The sequence below is a fragment of the Xiphophorus couchianus genome, chromosome 7 (assembly GCF_001444195.1).
Source record: "Xiphophorus couchianus chromosome 7, X_couchianus-1.0, whole genome shotgun sequence".
In the NCBI taxonomy this organism is placed as follows: Eukaryota; Metazoa; Chordata; class Actinopteri; order Cyprinodontiformes; family Poeciliidae; genus Xiphophorus; species Xiphophorus couchianus.
The window spans coordinates 26,017,163-26,033,715 of record NC_040234.1 but is presented as its reverse complement, the minus strand read 5'-3'; the positions used below and the strand labels follow the sequence as shown (position 1 = coordinate 26,033,715).

The 16,553-nt window shown below is 39.7% G+C and overlaps 1 protein-coding gene across 2 annotated transcripts; it reads left to right on the top strand.

The window, feature by feature from the left end:
- The first annotated feature begins 858 nt into the window (after positions 1–858).
- Positions 859–16,353, top strand: gspt1l (G1 to S phase transition 1, like). Of its 2 annotated transcripts, XM_028023342.1 has the most exons (14): positions 1,099–1,297; positions 3,357–3,401; positions 5,736–5,978; positions 6,201–6,234; positions 6,306–6,383; positions 7,263–7,443; positions 7,606–7,760; positions 9,916–10,056; positions 10,142–10,235; positions 10,342–10,422; positions 11,919–12,092; positions 13,600–13,689; positions 13,776–13,944; positions 15,473–16,353. In XM_028023342.1, exons 1-14 carry the CDS (start codon positions 1,099–1,101, stop codon positions 15,523–15,525), a joined length of 1,737 nt encoding a protein of 578 aa, XP_027879143.1. In that variant the 3' UTR covers positions 15,526–16,353. The 2 variants fall into 2 exon arrangements, with proteins under 2 accessions (XP_027879145.1, XP_027879143.1); XM_028023344.1 differs by lacking the exon at positions 3,357–3,401 and having other exon boundaries at positions 859–1,297; positions 15,473–15,525.
- Positions 16,354–16,553: the final 200 nt, after the last annotated feature.

Genomic DNA, 16,553 nt, shown 5'->3' with positions numbered 1-16,553 from the left:
TAAAGTGACATCATGCAGTGAACTTTATTAAAGTGAGGTGAGGCATAAATGGTGTCCAGACTTAAGTTTTAGCATCTGCAAAACAATTTGTATTTTTCATTGTTGGGTAATTGTGAAGAATAGTTTGACTATTCACATCTGCATGCATGAAAGATGTCGTCCTCCAGGGAACTAGCGTATCATACTGGACTTTGGAAAGGGACAGACCAACACAACATAGTGCATACTCATAAAGAGGAAGGAAAATCATACATGGGTTTCTCTATTCAGAAAAATGGACGATGCATATTCAGTCCCACTGGTTCAACACTTTGTAGAACCACCGTTTGGGTGAAGAGTATTTGTGACAATCAACTTCAAAGTCTTTCTACAAATTTTCAACTAAATTTAGCTGAGTTGTACACATATTCAATATACGATTAATATATATATATATATACACATACAGTATATATATACGTTTTTATACTTGGGTTGATAAACAGCGTCGTGCATTTTGTGGTTTAAATTCATGAAGTAAAATTACAAATCAACTTTTCCTAGAAATAGTTCAACATACTATGTTGTATATTGAATATGTGTACAACTGGTGAACACGTTTTCAGTAAATTTTAAAAATTATTAAACAAATGCTTTCGGCCGCATGAATAAGCATAAAAGTGATATTTATTTTCCTCGACCAAAACCTAAGCGAATCTGCTGCGTTAAAAGTTCATATCAAGTAACGTTAACCATTTTTCTATTGTTTTTCGGGGGATGTAGTTTGTTACTTTCAAATGTCTTCCGAGCTGAATGTAGTCCGGTTGCTCATAGAACTTCGAATCCCAGAGTTCTTCGCGCTGAGCACGTCGACTGAAGGAACGCTGCAGCTCACGCGGACTGTCTCTGGGAGTGCTGAGTCGAGCCTGTTCTGAGGCGTCCGGACCGACGGAGCGACTGCTTTACTTCATGTGAACTGGGGACAACATCTCGCACGCACTACAGGGACGGTCCTCACAGCTCAGCGGGACACTGCTAACATTGGGTTGAAGGTGGACACTCATTCGGACGAAGAACTGCGTAGCTCCAATCTTACTTGGTCAAAATCTAAGACCCACGATGGACCCGAGAGACACTGCCCCTGATTCCTGGGAACAAGAGGACGATGTGGAACAAGAGGCCACAGTCGACGGACAGCTTGAAGCGGCATTCACAACCCTTAATGTGAACGCTAAGCCGTTCGTACCCAATGTGAACGCAGCTGAATTTGTTCCGCCTTTTGCCATGAGAGCGCCCACAGAGAACGTCGATGCTGCTGGTAAGTTCACCCCAGTCACGTTGGCGTTAGCCGTTCTAGCTAACTGTAGCCTGTAGCTTAGCAAGTGTTCAGACACGCGTCGGTTGGAGGGCGAAAAAGCAGCTACATGCTTTCCCGTGACGCGTTTTGTGGTCCACTTTGCCCCGTGAACCTTTCATTTGTGGTTATCTAGCTGTTGTTAAACACAGTTTGAGGACACCTGAACTCTACCGGCACTTGGGTTTTCACCCAACTGGCGGTAAACTGCTAGCTTGTTCGCTAGCTGGTGTGTTACCTACTTAGCGACTGTCACTCAGTGCGTGGGTCAAAGGCCGTGAAACTGACAAATTCTAAATATTACTTGGAAAAAGATGTGAGGGTCTGACATGTTTGTCACCGCGTAGCTCCGTGTTTTAACCAGACTCTGCAACATGGACAGAAATTGGCGTATCCACTCCGTCTTTTACGTGACGTGGATTTTCTGACGCATTTGTTGGTCAAGAGTGGAATAAAACATGCGAGAACTGCTTGAAGGCAGCCCAGAGACAGGACAGTAGTTGTCATTGGAAACTAGTTCTATAACTGAATCTCAGTGTGAGTTTTAAAAGCTGGACTCGGCTGTTGATCACTTCCTATCTTTGTCGGGGTTTATTCCGTTTCGTAACTAACATTTTCTGGTACGAAATTGAGCCGTTTGCCAATGAGGGTGGCTCGTGTTCATAGGGCTCATGCCTTATTTCTGGCTCTTATTGACAACCAGTGATTTAAAGTACGGTAATCTTCAACGAGTCACTTGGCTGTGAGGGAATGTTCTGACACCAGTAAGCATCTGTTTGGACTGGATTTACTGTGTTCTGGTCTGGTACATTTCACAAGACCCAAACAGCAGTTACAGCCCAAACTGTATCCAACAGTCTTCAGAAGAAAAAAAATTAAATTGAAATCTGGATGAGATTTGAAAATTTCATCAGTTTTATTTTTATAATATATCAAAACACTATACCGAAATATAGAGTTGAGTGGTTAAAGTTAGAAATGCATCTCTAACTTTGATTAGGTTTCAGACTAAAATATCTTTTTCTTCAATTAGGCAAATCTAAGAACTCCCACCACATTCGCTCCATAAAAGCAACTATTAACACAAGAACATTTACCTAGATGTTTGTATTTGACTTTAATAGAAATCAGACAACGCTCATGGACTAACTTGGATGCACAAATCAAGATTATCTTCATTTTCTGTTTAAATCCAGAACTACAACTTCCAACAGAACCCTGCGTTGCGACTTTTATTTTTTGTTGGTTTAGTGTTTAGAATTAAAAAAAGGAATTTTGTTGAAGTGAGCAGATCAGACACCAAAGAAAACTGGAAATGATTATTTGCCAGAAAAAGCCTGATTATGTTTCTCTGTTCTAACTACCCATGTACAGATAGGAAGGAAAGAAAGGGATTCCAGCTCAAGTCTCCCCTTTCTGAATTCATACCCATATTTCTACACAAATTCCCCCATTTCAATCCTTTCCTACTTCAGTTTTATGTCGTCTTGTGTATCAGTTTATTTCCTCAAGAATAATTTTTCTCTTTTATATGTAATTATTTAAAGGCGTGGTGTGACTCCAGTTAACATTTATTTTAATTCTGAGACCCATTAAAGACAAGTTGTTTTTATGAAATTGACAAGTGTCTCCTGATCAAACCAGAGTAACAGTGAGGGACTCTGGTTTGTCGGTCATTTCTGGAGTCGAGTAGCAACATTTATTTGCACTAAGCCCAGTAGTTTTTGCCTTCTGGCAGGTATGAGCTATTAAAAGGTGCAGTAGCAGACATACTGTGGGAGGGCTCCTTTTTTTTTTTTTTACCCAGAAGTAGTTGGTATAAAATGACCTGACCGGTTCTGACCTCTGGACGTGGGACAGACCATTTCTGTGTAGTCATTAGTGAGCTGCTTCCAAAACACAAATTAAAGGTTCAGGTATTAATTTTAGCCGTACTAATTACAAAGCTTTGTTTCTGAAAAAAAGCAGCATAAATAGACTACCTTGAGAAAAATCCAAACATGACCTTTTTCCCCCCCTGCAGTTGTGAATGATAAAGTCTCCACCATGGACATGTCAGAAAGCAGTGGTACATATAACGCTCCTGCCAGGCTGGCTTCTGTGTGCTCCATGTTGTTGTTGCATTCCTCATTGTTGTGACATGAGCAGACTCACACTGAAAACACAGCAGCACACAGAACTGCATTCACTATATACGTTCCTGGCAGTCCACATCCGGCCCACAAGCCGTCTGATTCTGGACTCCTGACCGACTACCTGCTCTCAGCAGTTTTATGGTCAGTCTACATCCTGATCCAGAAAACATGATGGATGTTGATCCGTTTTGGATTTTCCAGGTCTAAAGAACAACCATTCTAACTTTGGTTTAGCTCGAACGCGCTAAAGACGTGTCAACGATCTGTTAATAGACTGTTACTATTGGCAGACAGCTGAACGCATGGGCCAAAACGGCTTTTAGAAAAAAAAGAAGTTGGCGGTATGCTGAGTTTGGGTTAACATGACATGCTGCAAGTTCAACAGTAAAATAAGGCGAACAATGAAAATCGATGTTCTGATAATGTTGAACTTCTGCAGTCTCAGCGCCACCTACAAGAGGAGCGCGGCAGATGATGCAGGGGGTAAGGGAGAGTGTCCTGTCAGACTGTTGATTTAGACCTGATTTATTTCTTCTCTGTCTGACCAGCACAAGAATAATGTGCCTAATAAAAGGTAGTAATTTGTAAAATTGACTTTTTTCAGTTTTACATCATGTTAACTTATTCCCTCATCAAAAACATACCTGGAGTGTTGCGTTGATTCTTTCATGCATGTTTGAGGAATGCGTTAATCTTTGTGGCATTTTGAAGAGGCCTTTCCTCGACAACAAAAACTCAGAAGAGCTTTCATTTTTAAATTCCTGACTTCTGTGGATCACCTTAGAATTTAACAATCGCCTCTTTTTTTGGCCTTTTGTGTTCATTGGTAAAAATGTTATTTAAACCCCCTCCTTAAATTAAATATGTAAATTTATAATGACATTTTATTTCCTTATGTTTATTGTTTTGCATGAAAAGAAACGCCATCCAAATTTTCTTCTGTTCTACAAACCAACTGAAAAGAAAAGCAAAATGTTGATTATTTAAAAACAACCTAGTGTTAGAAAAGAATAAGTAAAAAACCACCATGCACACAGTTGAGTGGGTAGTCTACTTTGGATAGCTGTACAACTGAAAACACAGTCTTGCAGTAGATTAACATCAGCTTGTGTTTGTTGTGTGTCTTGCTTTGTCACATCCAGTGGGAGTGTTTCATTATCACCTTAAACACACGTGGCCGGATTTCAACAGGAAATAACGGTAAATGATAAACTGTCGAGTATTAAGCTGGTCAGTCTTCTATGTCATAGTTGGGCTTCAATCATACAATACATGACTGTAAATCTGGAGAACAATACCTAGAATTTGCATCAAGCACAGCAATGAAAAGATCCCCAGCTTTTATAGCTGCAGATCCTTTAATCACCATGGCAACCTATTAGCTGTGCAAAACTGGGTGGGCCTAACACCGCTTTCGAGACACAGCTTCTCAACTGAGCTGCAGTTTCCAACCTCACAGAGCAGCACTCCCCCGCAAGTCCTAGACTCAGCTCCTTCAGACTAGCCAGCAGCAATTAGCAAACACCTGGTGGAACTGAGTATCTGCTGAGCTCATTATGAGCTACTTGTCAGTGAAATGCTGATAAAAACATTAAAGGGTTCAGAGAGGAACCATGTTGTGATGACTTCCTGAAGATGGAGTTTCAGAAAGAGACAGAGGCCCAATTTCAAGATATTAAATCCCAAAGTCAGATTTTTAAAAAGTCATATTTGACATATACAGCATTTTTATAACAACTTAAGGTATCCTACTTACTTAACTATGCTATAAAATGGCACTGTGTAGCTGGAAAATACATGCTATTGCCCCTTTAAAGATATGCAACTCTTTACTACTGGTATATAAATTCTGTCATAACTTTGTTAGGATAGAAAAACCTAGAAATGTCAGCGTCACATTTCTTGAAGCAGAACCATTCTATTCTGGGTTTGTTAGATTTCAGTAAAATGTGTTACTATGAACTTACAAATGTTATTACATATATTGTCTAAAATTAGTTTGTAGTTTCTCATTCAGTCAGGTTCATCTGTTATTATTTATACTCATTCAGCAATGTGTCTCAGAGGTGTCTGTGTGTTTACGTGAGTCACTGAACATCGTGTTTGAAGAAATCTGTGCCACACTCTAATCGAGCTGTTTTTATTCCAGATCAGGTTCATGCCGGTTCAGCTGCTGGCTCCCAAAAATTGAAATTTAGTCACAATTAGCAAGTATTTGATTAGTTGACCTTTTGAGTCTGACTCGGTGATGTTCTGTGCTTGTAAAGTGCCTGTGGAGAACGGTGACACAGAAATGACGTCGGAGGAACCATGGGACCAAAAAGACGACGAAGCGACCGAAGAGGAGCCGGGAGGTGGGGACCGGGGGCCGGGGGAGTCGGCCTCGCCGGAGGACACGGCTCCAGAGATGATGGAGGAGGAGGAGGAGGTGTTAGTGCCAAAGGTTCCAGCTGTACAGCCAGACGCCCCCAAGAAGGAACACATCAATGTGGTGTTCATCGGACACGTAGGTCAGTGCGGAGACCCTCTATTTTATTTGTGGAGGACATTGTTTAAGAAATGCAGACCTTACAATTAATCTAGAAAGTATTCACACTGCTTCACTTCTTCCATGTTATGTTCCAGTGTTATTCCAAATTGTAACTAATCTCTAATCCCACAATTCCTTCACACAAATACCCATGACAATGTGGACTTTTATTCTAGAGCCTAAAGTTTGATTCTGTTTCCAGATGCTGGGAAATCCACCATTGGAGGACAAATTATGTAAGTAGTGTTCTGTATTGCAAGTGAAGTGTTGTAGGAGGATTAGTGGTAACCTCCCCGTCTCTCTGCAGGTATCTAACAGGCATGGTGGACAAGAGGACCTTAGAGAAGTACGAGAGGGAAGCCAAGGAGAAGAACAGAGAAACCTGGTGAGTGGGCCGTCTTAGATGCTCTGTCATAACAAACCATCTCTGTTTTCATTCTTTGTCCGTACTCTTTGCCAACATTTTGCAATTGTTGCAAAATTGCAATTAAGAAATTATGAAATTTCTTAATTTCAGAAATAAGAAATGAAATTAAAATCACATGTGAATAAGTTCCTTCATGCGATAATTAAAAATCATTTCAGCAGTGAATGTAAATGAACGAGATACATTCATAATTCAACCATGGTGCTAGCGCTCATCATCCATCAGCCAATCAGAGGAGACATCAGCGTCTTATTCGTTGAAGCAACAAGCCCCGCCTACTTGGGAGCAGCTATGGCATTCTGGGGAAATAGTAGTCGGTGATTTTACATTAGTTATGGATTCAACACGTTGGAATGACATAACATTTTATGAACTGTGATGCTGTGGGAGTTCTGGTGGAGCCAGCTGAACATCGTCCGAAAAATACAAAAACAACCAATCATCCTTCTACCACTTCCTGTTGTCTTTTTTGTCATTTTCTCCAGTAGTCTCATCTGGCTGTTGATTACATGACTCATGATGCAAAAGGGGTTTGAGTTGCAGTTTTGCAAAATAAATCTATTTTGCTACAGCTAGAAAAACTCACCCCATCCTGGCTCAAAAACCTTTTATGGAAAAACATGAGTGTTTTTCTTTTTTTTTAACTGTTGTGTTTCCGTTAAGAACATTTATTTTTGTAAATTCAATGTGCTCAGTTTTATGGTTAATGGAAATTAGTTATTTGTGTTTGATCCACTGCTTGGTGTGTTTTTATGAAGGCAGATGTAGGTCATTGTGAAGAAGTTGTAAAGAGCAGTCCTTTGACAGTCGGTGACGAGCTTTCCTCTCTGTCTTCAGGTATCTGTCCTGGGCTTTGGACACCAATCAAGAGGAGCGGGACAAGGGGAAGACTGTGGAGGTGGGCCGAGCGTACTTTGAGACGGACAAAAAGCACTTTACTATCCTAGACGCTCCAGGCCACAAAAGCTTTGTGCCGAACATGATTGGAGGCGCGTCCCAGGCTGACCTGGCTGTTCTGGTGAGTAACTCACAACTGACCCACTTGGGCTCCACCACACACAGACATGCTAAAAACTGAATAATCTCCAAACTCAACTGCTAGTTTATGTTGAATATGAATGGGAGTGCTTCCCAGTATAGAGTTCCCCTGTATAGCTGACACCACTAACTACTCCCACAGGTGATCTCTGCCAGGAAAGGTGAGTTTGAGACTGGTTTCGAGAAGGGTGGACAGACCCGGGAGCACGCCATGCTAGCTAAGACGGCCGGTGTCAAGCACCTTATAGTCCTGGTCAACAAGATGGATGACCCTACAGTCAACTGGAGTCTGGAGAGGTGGGTACAGGGAAAACAGGGGAGGGCTAAATGTAAGCCTGCTGCAATTAATCAATTACTCGCATGATTAATAAAAATGCGTTCAGTGATTTCCATTCTGATTATATTTTTTGAAGAACAATTTTCTTTAGATTTTTTAATTCATTTAGTTGTTTGTGGTTGTTTTTTTTTTAATTATTTATTGTTTTTTGTTGTTTTTATTTGGGGCAATTAAAATATCTTCCAGTTGCAATGTGAAGTGTTATGTGCAAAATTAGTGTTTATTAGTCTTTCAAGTGGTGACCTTCTATTATATTAATTGAAAATGGTCTGAAAACGACAATGTTATCAGACATTGTAATGATTTTAGGGACAACTCATTGTCCAGCAGAAATGATTGTGACAGGCCTAGTTCAGTGTTGATAACAGAGATGGTTAATGATTCATGCTCTGCTGTTTTACTGTTCTAATTATAGTCCTCTATGATTACTCTGAATGTTTGTTTGAATTCGAAATTTGTCCAGGTCTCACAGTACTCAGCCAAATAAAACAGATCAGATGACAGTTATCAGCTCTGCTGCCATGTTACCAGCTGCTAGCTCACTGTGGTGGGCTAGCAGCAGGTTTGTCTGCAGGAAGTCTCCATGTTTCTCTGGGTACTCTGTCTTCCTCCTGAGCTCCAAACTAAGCTTGTACATGAGTCATTCTAAACTTGCCCAGAGGGGTGTGTGTTTTCACATGGTACAAGTGTGTGTAGGGATGCTCATGTTTAAATTTAATGGCATTGTTACCCCAGCAACCTGCTAATGAGGAAACATAATTGCATGATTCCATGTTGTTGGAGTGTTTCAGCCATTTGGATTTAAATAAGAAACCAAATTAAACCCCAGCATCCTTCATCCAGATGACCTGAGACAGTCCGAGTCCAGACTGGTGAACAGTATTAGCTTAAAGGCCCCAGCCCCATCTGCAATCCTTTAAATGAACAAGGTGTTGACTAGAGACAGATGGAGGCGTGTTGACCTGTCCATCCTGGGTTAACTGAGATCCTGCAACAGCTGATATTTACATGGCCGAGCCTGAGATGATGGTTTTATTTGTCATTTCCACCTCATGAATAGAAACCGTCTCCTTGGATCGCTGGGGGTCAAAGGTTCTTCTTCTTGTCCCTTTCATGACTCACCGTCCTGGTCAAGACAGACATGCTCAGCGTTAGCTGATGCTCAGCTGGGTTTGTTGTCTGGTTCTGATTTTTCCCACAGAACTGGGTCACACAGTGGTTGGACCTTTTTGGAAGGAGTTGAAAAGGTTTAGAACATCATGAAGATAGAAAAGTACAAACTTTCCCCACCCTCTGTGCTGTCATTGGACAGCTGGCTTTCAGTGACCAAAGACATTTTTAAAACAGGAAGGTTGTGTACAATTTATTTATTTAGTTATGACATTACTGTCATCAAAAACACACCTGGAGTGTTGCCTTGATTTTTTTATGCATGTTTCAGAAATCTTTAAATCTCCCGTGGCAACCATTCAGAATGAAAACACACCCGGAACAGAGAGTCACATTTTCTCCGCTGCTCTGTGTTGGATCTGTAGTTTCCAGCCGAGCTTTCCCCTCACTATATGACTCCTTCTGACTAGCGAACAGCAAATATCAAACACTGGGTGGAACTGCACACTTGCTCAACTCATTATAAAAGCTACTTTACAATCCAACACTCCAAGGAACGGTTGTAAATGGAATAATGAAGAAGCATTGTTGTGATGGCTTCCTGAAGGTGGAGTGTTGGAAAGAGCAGAGTCTTATAGAATCCAATTTCAAGGTGTCAATTCATGAATTCAAATTTCTTTAGTTATGTTTGATACATACAGTATTTTTATAATTGAAGGTATCATCATTTTCTTAATAGTGCCATTTTATAGCACAATGTGGCTGGAAAATACATAATACTGCCCCTTTAAGTTACTCATTCTTGTCTAAAGTTATTGAAATTGTAGATATTTTCTTTAATTTCTGTATATGTACATTGATGTTGGGATTAAAGGCAGCACATTTCTAACCTTCTCTGACTGAAATGGACACTTGTGCCCTGCTTTTTCTCTTCACCCTCTCGTTTCCAACGCCAAGCATTTATTCAGATGAACCTATGTGCTGCTTTGTTTCCTGGGCTGTTAGGTATGAAGAGTGCAAGGAGAAATTAGTGCCATTCTTGAAGAAAGTGGGCTTTAACCCGAAGAAAGACATCCACTTCATGCCGTGTTCTGGGCTCACCGGAGCCAACCTGAAGGAGGCGACTGACATGTGCCCCTGGTATACGTAAGTCTGTTTAGCTTCCTCACAGTCAGGATAACCCAAGATCATCACCTTGTCCTTCTCTAACCGCTTTTATTTGAATTTCCAGAGGTTTGCCCTTCATCCCACACTTGGACAGTTTGCCAAATTTCAACAGATCTAGTGATGGACCAGTCAGATTGCCCATTGTAGACAAATACAAGGTGAGAGCATCTGTTTGTTTTTAATGCATGTTGTATGAAAACTGCTTCCTGAAACATAGAACAGATTTTGTTGTCATGAATTGAAAATGTGTTGCTCTCTCACCAGGACATGGGGACTGTGGTTCTGGGAAAGCTGGAGTCTGGCTCCATCAGTAAAGCACAACAGCTAGTCATGATGCCCAACAGGGTAAGTCATCCAATCAGATACAGACCCACCCTGAACCAGGGCAACCAGCGGCCCACCGGGTTTTTTTTTAAATAATGTTTTGACTGAAAATGTCAAATATTACTGGATAATTGTTATAGGAAGACATTGTTGACAATACTTAGACATGCAGCTACAGTGTTAAAAACAACAAATAAAAAAAAAAACAATTAAGATGATCAATTTTTTTTCACATCTGTTAAATCTCAATGAAGTAATCAGACACTAACCATACGACCTCCAGCCGGCCACTGCACTGCTCATCTCTGTATGTCTCTGTATGCCAGAGACAAACGGGGAGATTTAATTTATGAGGGCAAGATTTATTGGTGTTAGAAAAACTAGTTAAAATAAAAAAAGAGGCCACACTTATCCTGATGGGGAGGCAAGTATAATACACTGGGGGAAACCCTTCTGCAGAGTTTCAACTATTTCATTTAAGGTTTTTGTGGCTCTATTGGTCTTTATTCATTAGTAGTTGGACAGAGAGGAAGGCGTGTTCAGGAATCAATCTGGGATCCTATGTAGCCTCTGGGGTGCGTCTGATTCAACACATCCTCAATCTGGGATTATTTGACATTTCTTAGCAGACTTAACTACTAATGCTGATTCCATTTTTTGATCAGAGTTTCCCATGAGCAATACTGGTTCAGATTGGGAGAGGCGATGTCACACAGTGTGCAGGAGCAGGTGCTGTCAAACAGAGTCAAAATGTTTTAACTATAAACATCAGTCTCTGTGTTCCCTTAACAACATGGACCCTTAAGGCTCCCCCACACACTTCAGCAGAAGTTCTGAAATCAGTTCTCAATGTTGATGCGTGACAAAAATTGCTCAACTCAACAGGCCAGGGCCAAACTATTTCAACAGAACTCTGTGTGAAGTGCTGTCTGACTGGTTAGAGGTTTGTTTATGCTGTGTTTTATGCAGAAAGACAATCACACAGCAGTGTTAACATTTCTCTTCAGCTAGTTCTCTTTCACTACCTGGTTTTTGTATGTAGGAAATCTGATGCAATGAGGAACTATATATATGCACGGTTCTTCACTCTAATGGAACTGTCAAACATAGTTCTTTTATATGTACATGGTTCTAAGTAGTTCTAGCATCTGTAAACAAAAACCAAATAATTGAAGCATCAAGTCACTGACTTAGAGAAATCCCTCAGACTGAACATGCATAGAGTGACAAAAACGCTCACTGATTCTAGATCAGTTCTTCTCCACACAGCTCAGAAAAACAGCCTCTGCCCTCCCTGCAGACGCCACTAGTCTCTGCATGATGTTTCTGCATCTCGTTTTTCTGCCACCATAATTAGTTTTAAGGTCAAAATGATCAGAGGCGTTGATTTCTGATATGAGTTACATCAGGAGGGAAAGATTACTGTTTTTTTCCCATTTAGCTCACTTTCTGTTTTAGGTATTAAAACATTTCTCATTACTGTTGCATCTCTGATTTGAGTGTCTGTGTTCCTGCAGCATGTGGTGGAGGTATTGAGTCTGCTATCGGATGACGTGGAGACGGACGATGCAGGACCTGGTGAAAACCTCAAGCTGCGACTGAAGGGAATCGAGGAGGAGGAGATCCTGCCGGGATTTATTCTGTGCAACTCTGACAGTCTCTGTCATTCAGGGCGCACCTTCGACGCCCAGGTGAGTCTGCCCGGCACAGCTCCTCTAGTGCAAGAAAAGTGAAATGTGTTAGATCTAACAAAAACAAATTTACAGCACCTTAATCGTGAAATTAAATTATTTCAGTCCATAAACTTGTTAAGGGTCCATAATCCAGGCCTGGGAAAAAAGGTCCTAATGTTTTTTTAGCTGAACAAAGTCAGTTTAGCTGTATGTACATGTAAGGATGCAGGCTGCTGTCATCTATACTAGAGCTGCAGCTGATGATGATGTAACAAATTATTAAATTGGTGCAATTTCATTTAAACACTTAAGCCCAGCTTGTACAATATTAATAATACATTAAAAATGCAAGTAAACAAATAATTGTTTCTTTTTTTAAATGAGAAAATACATATTTTATTTATCTATATTTGGTCATGAGAGGATGGGGGATATTTTTATTTGTGTTACAAGAATATGGCATCATTTATCTTGGCAACATCACACAGGATGTTTGTCTTCAAACATCCTGTGTGATTAACACACATTTGTGTAATAAAAACGTTTTTATGACTGATGCTAAGAGAACCACTAAAGTCATGAAGCTTTAATGTGCACAAGATTTCAACTTATTCTCAATTTGGTCATTTGAATCATGATGTTTTTTTTATTTGTTGTTGTAATTAAAAACCAACAAATTAGTGCAAAATAACTGGATAAGAGGATGAATAACAGCAACAAAGATATACAAAAAAAAACTGATGGAGGAAAACATTCAGATGGATACATTCAGAAGAAAAACAAAACACATCAAATGGTGTCACAACAAAAACAATGAAATTGTTTCACTTATGTGGGTTAGGATATATATGTTTTTGTTTAAAATGCATCAACTGCATTCCTTTATTTAGTGTAGGACTGATTTTTTTGAAAATAAATTTTCTTGGATTAACCAATAATAATTGGACAGCAAATGGCGCTAAATAGTTTCTTTTTCTTTTTCTTTTTTTTTAACCAAAGCTGAAACAGCCAGTTAGTGGTTCTGGCTAAAACATATTTATTTTTCATCTTAAATGCAAAATGATCATTTTGATCAGTCCTGAGGACTTTGACGTTTTTTGTTTTTGTTTTAGTAAACTGCCATTTGTTTGAGTCTATGCTCCTGTTAACGATTAATTATTGAATTAACTGACGATAATTTCAATAGGTGATTAAGTGTTTCAACCCTAAAATTAATAGTAATTCCATAAGCATTTAGATAATCAAATGGTGCGGTCTAGTTTTGTATGAAAGGCTCAACATTCAGCATCGTCACAACAATGATGCGTTTAAGGACTGAGGGACGAATCAGAGACTGTCTCAGTAGTTCTCTGCCTGCAGCTGTGCTCGCTCTCTACCAAACATGACGCCGCCATTTTTATTCAATATGCAGGGGAGTCCTGTGGGAAACATCTGGTGGTAGTTGGTACTTGGGGAAACGCCAAATAACTGGACATGAGCTTTAGATGAAATTACTTGAACGTAGTATGTACCATTTTCTCCACAGATCGTCATCATCGAACACAAATCCATCATCTGTCCAGGTTACAATGCAGTCCTTCACATTCACACATGCATTGAAGAAGTGCAAATCACGGTAAGCTCCAGAGTGGGATCAATTCGCTGCTGGAATGGATCTGTATCAGAACCTGAACTCCCTGCTGACGTCTGCCTCCTGTGCAGGCCTTGATCTGTCTAGTGGACAAGAAGACAGGAGACAAGAGTAAGACGCGGCCCCGGTTCGTCAAACAGGACCAGGTCTGCATCGCCCGTCTGCGTACAGCTGGGACCATTTGCCTCGAGACTTTTAAAGACTTTCCTCAGATGGGACGGTTCACTTTACGGGATGAAGGTAGGCCTGATGCTCTGAGGTAACATCCAGCTACAAGCAGGATGGAGGTGCAGGGAATAATCCACTCCATAAACAATCACAGTAAAATGGTATATTCTCATGTGACGTCACAACTTCTGTGAACATTGTAACCGACAGCCATCTTGGCAGGCAGTTGCTGTGACAACAATAAATCCACATGCTTAGAACTAGATCTCAGCTTGTTCCTATCTAATTTAGAAATGGTATGAGTAAATTACAACTAGTACGCGACTATTCAGTGAAATACGAAGACAAATACCAGTGATATTTACTGTAGTACTTACTGCTGAATTAGCTTAGCTAATGTAGCTTTTATGTGCAATGCTCAGACAGATATGAAGCCTATGTCTGTTACTATGCGAACTCACTCTGCAAATTAATTTAAACATTGACTGTATGCGTCCATAGATTTCAGACTGTGAGGCTCCTCCATGCTGTACAAACTCTTAATGTTCACCAAGTAGTGAACTGTGTCACAGTGTGAGGTCAGAGGCATCTAATCCACATGGCCTGACATGTTTTCCTTCTACATGTCATACAGGTGGATCCCAACAGCAGCCATTTTGTTCATGTGTCTTTTTCTCACACATTGGTCAAAAGTGTCCACAATTTATTTATTGTTGATCTGGAAGCCATGGGTCTGATATGCATTGCTATGCACTTGGCTGCAAACATGATCACTTCCAATTCAGACTTGTGGGAACCATGTGTTCTAAATCGATTCAAAATGGATTTTATGATGCATTTAAGTTGTATGTGTTTGCCACTCCTGTTTGGGAGTATGTTGTATTATTTTGAATTATCTATATATATATATATATATATATTTTTTTTTTTTTTTTAAGAAAAAGCCAGGCAGCTAAGCAAACCTAATACTGGACATTTAAGTTGCCAAATTTTATTCACAAACCTGTTTTTGTTTAAATGTAAACGGATGAAATTTGATCCAGTTTTCTGGCTGGGTTCATCAGTTGAAATTATTTCATGACAGCAGCAGTCACACAGGAGCCATGAAATAAATACACAAAATAATTATATTTTTAAATAATTTTATTTAAATGGACATTTTTATTTTAATTGATATAAAAATTTTGCTTTAATCAGTTCATGGGACATTTAATTGCCTACTTCATAACATAGTTAATTATTGATGCACTTATTAATTTAGTGGTATATATGTAATTGTTTAGTATTAAATGAATGATTTTAATAATTTTGATACATTTAATTTCTTAATAGGAGATTAACGCATGGTATATTTATTAAATGATGTCATCACTCTCCTTCCATAAACCTTACAAAATACATTTAAATAAATCTCCATTTGCTTAAACTCTTTCCTCTTGTCAGTCACATAAATTAAACAGAACCTCTAAAATGTTTGAATAGAAAAAATTAGATGTTTGAATCAAATCATGGCCCTAAAAATGGGAGCGGACTCTGTAGCCTGAAAGATCGCCGTGTGTAAAGCAGGGAGTTGATGTGGGTTTTGTTGTGCTATTGCCAGGTAAGACCATCGCCATCGGTAAGGTTCTGAAGCTGGTGGCTGAGCGGGACTGAAGCGGGCCGAGCGCTCGGGAGTCTTGGTGAGAAGGATCTGGCAGAATTCGCTCACATACTGCCTCTTCTGTCTTCAGCGGTGAAAGCACCTCCCCGTCACGCCCCCTTTGTGCGTGTTGAAGATCAGCTTTGGAAAAATCAACTCGTGAAAAGCAACCTGTTTTTAAACAAAAGACAACGAATGATTACCACAGGAGTCAGCTTTCTCATATTGAGAGCTCTGTTATGCCATTCTGGGTTAGCCCCTTCCAACTCTCCCATTCCTATTACATGTTTTTTTTTCTTTTTCTTTTTGAGTTTTTAATTTTTCTTGCTGTCATAGATGACTCTCAGACGGCAGAACATTTATCCATAAACAGATGCGGACCAGGATTTTGCGAATGATTTTCAAATGCAAATGAAATTCTTGGAAAGAACTCAACCATTTGAAAGCAGAAGCGTGTCTTGGTTGTATGTTTTCCCTTTGCTTTCACCCAGTTTTGGTTTCTCATGAGACGTTCTGGCAGTGTGCTTGAGCGTTGATCAAATGTTATTAAAGCATCCAACTGTTCCAATAAAACATTAATGGGGAAAACAAATTGTGTTTGTCAGAGCTCACTCTGCCAGCCTGATTTCTGCCATTTTCCCCAGATCAACACCCTGCAGAGCTAAAGGAGCTGAACGCGCCGACTGGTTCTAGAGGAGAGCCTTTCATTTAAACGTTTTGATATTCACTGACTAATGTTAACCCTTTTATCTGTATGCTGAAGTATTAGGGCCATACTAAGAAAATTTAAAGAAATGATTGAGAATAAAGTCGCATACGAATAAATTTGACATGAGAACTTGTACAAGAATATTATTTTGACTTTATTCTCGTCTTTCCGTATTTTGGTTTGGTCAGACTTTGAATTTTTTGTAGATTTATGGCTGTATTCCTGTATTTTTATTCTTCTTTCTTAGAATATGGCTATACAACTTTGCATATGTTAAGGAGTTGCTGCAACAGACTATTTTTTTTTCTTGTCAGTGTTTATTTTATGCAACAT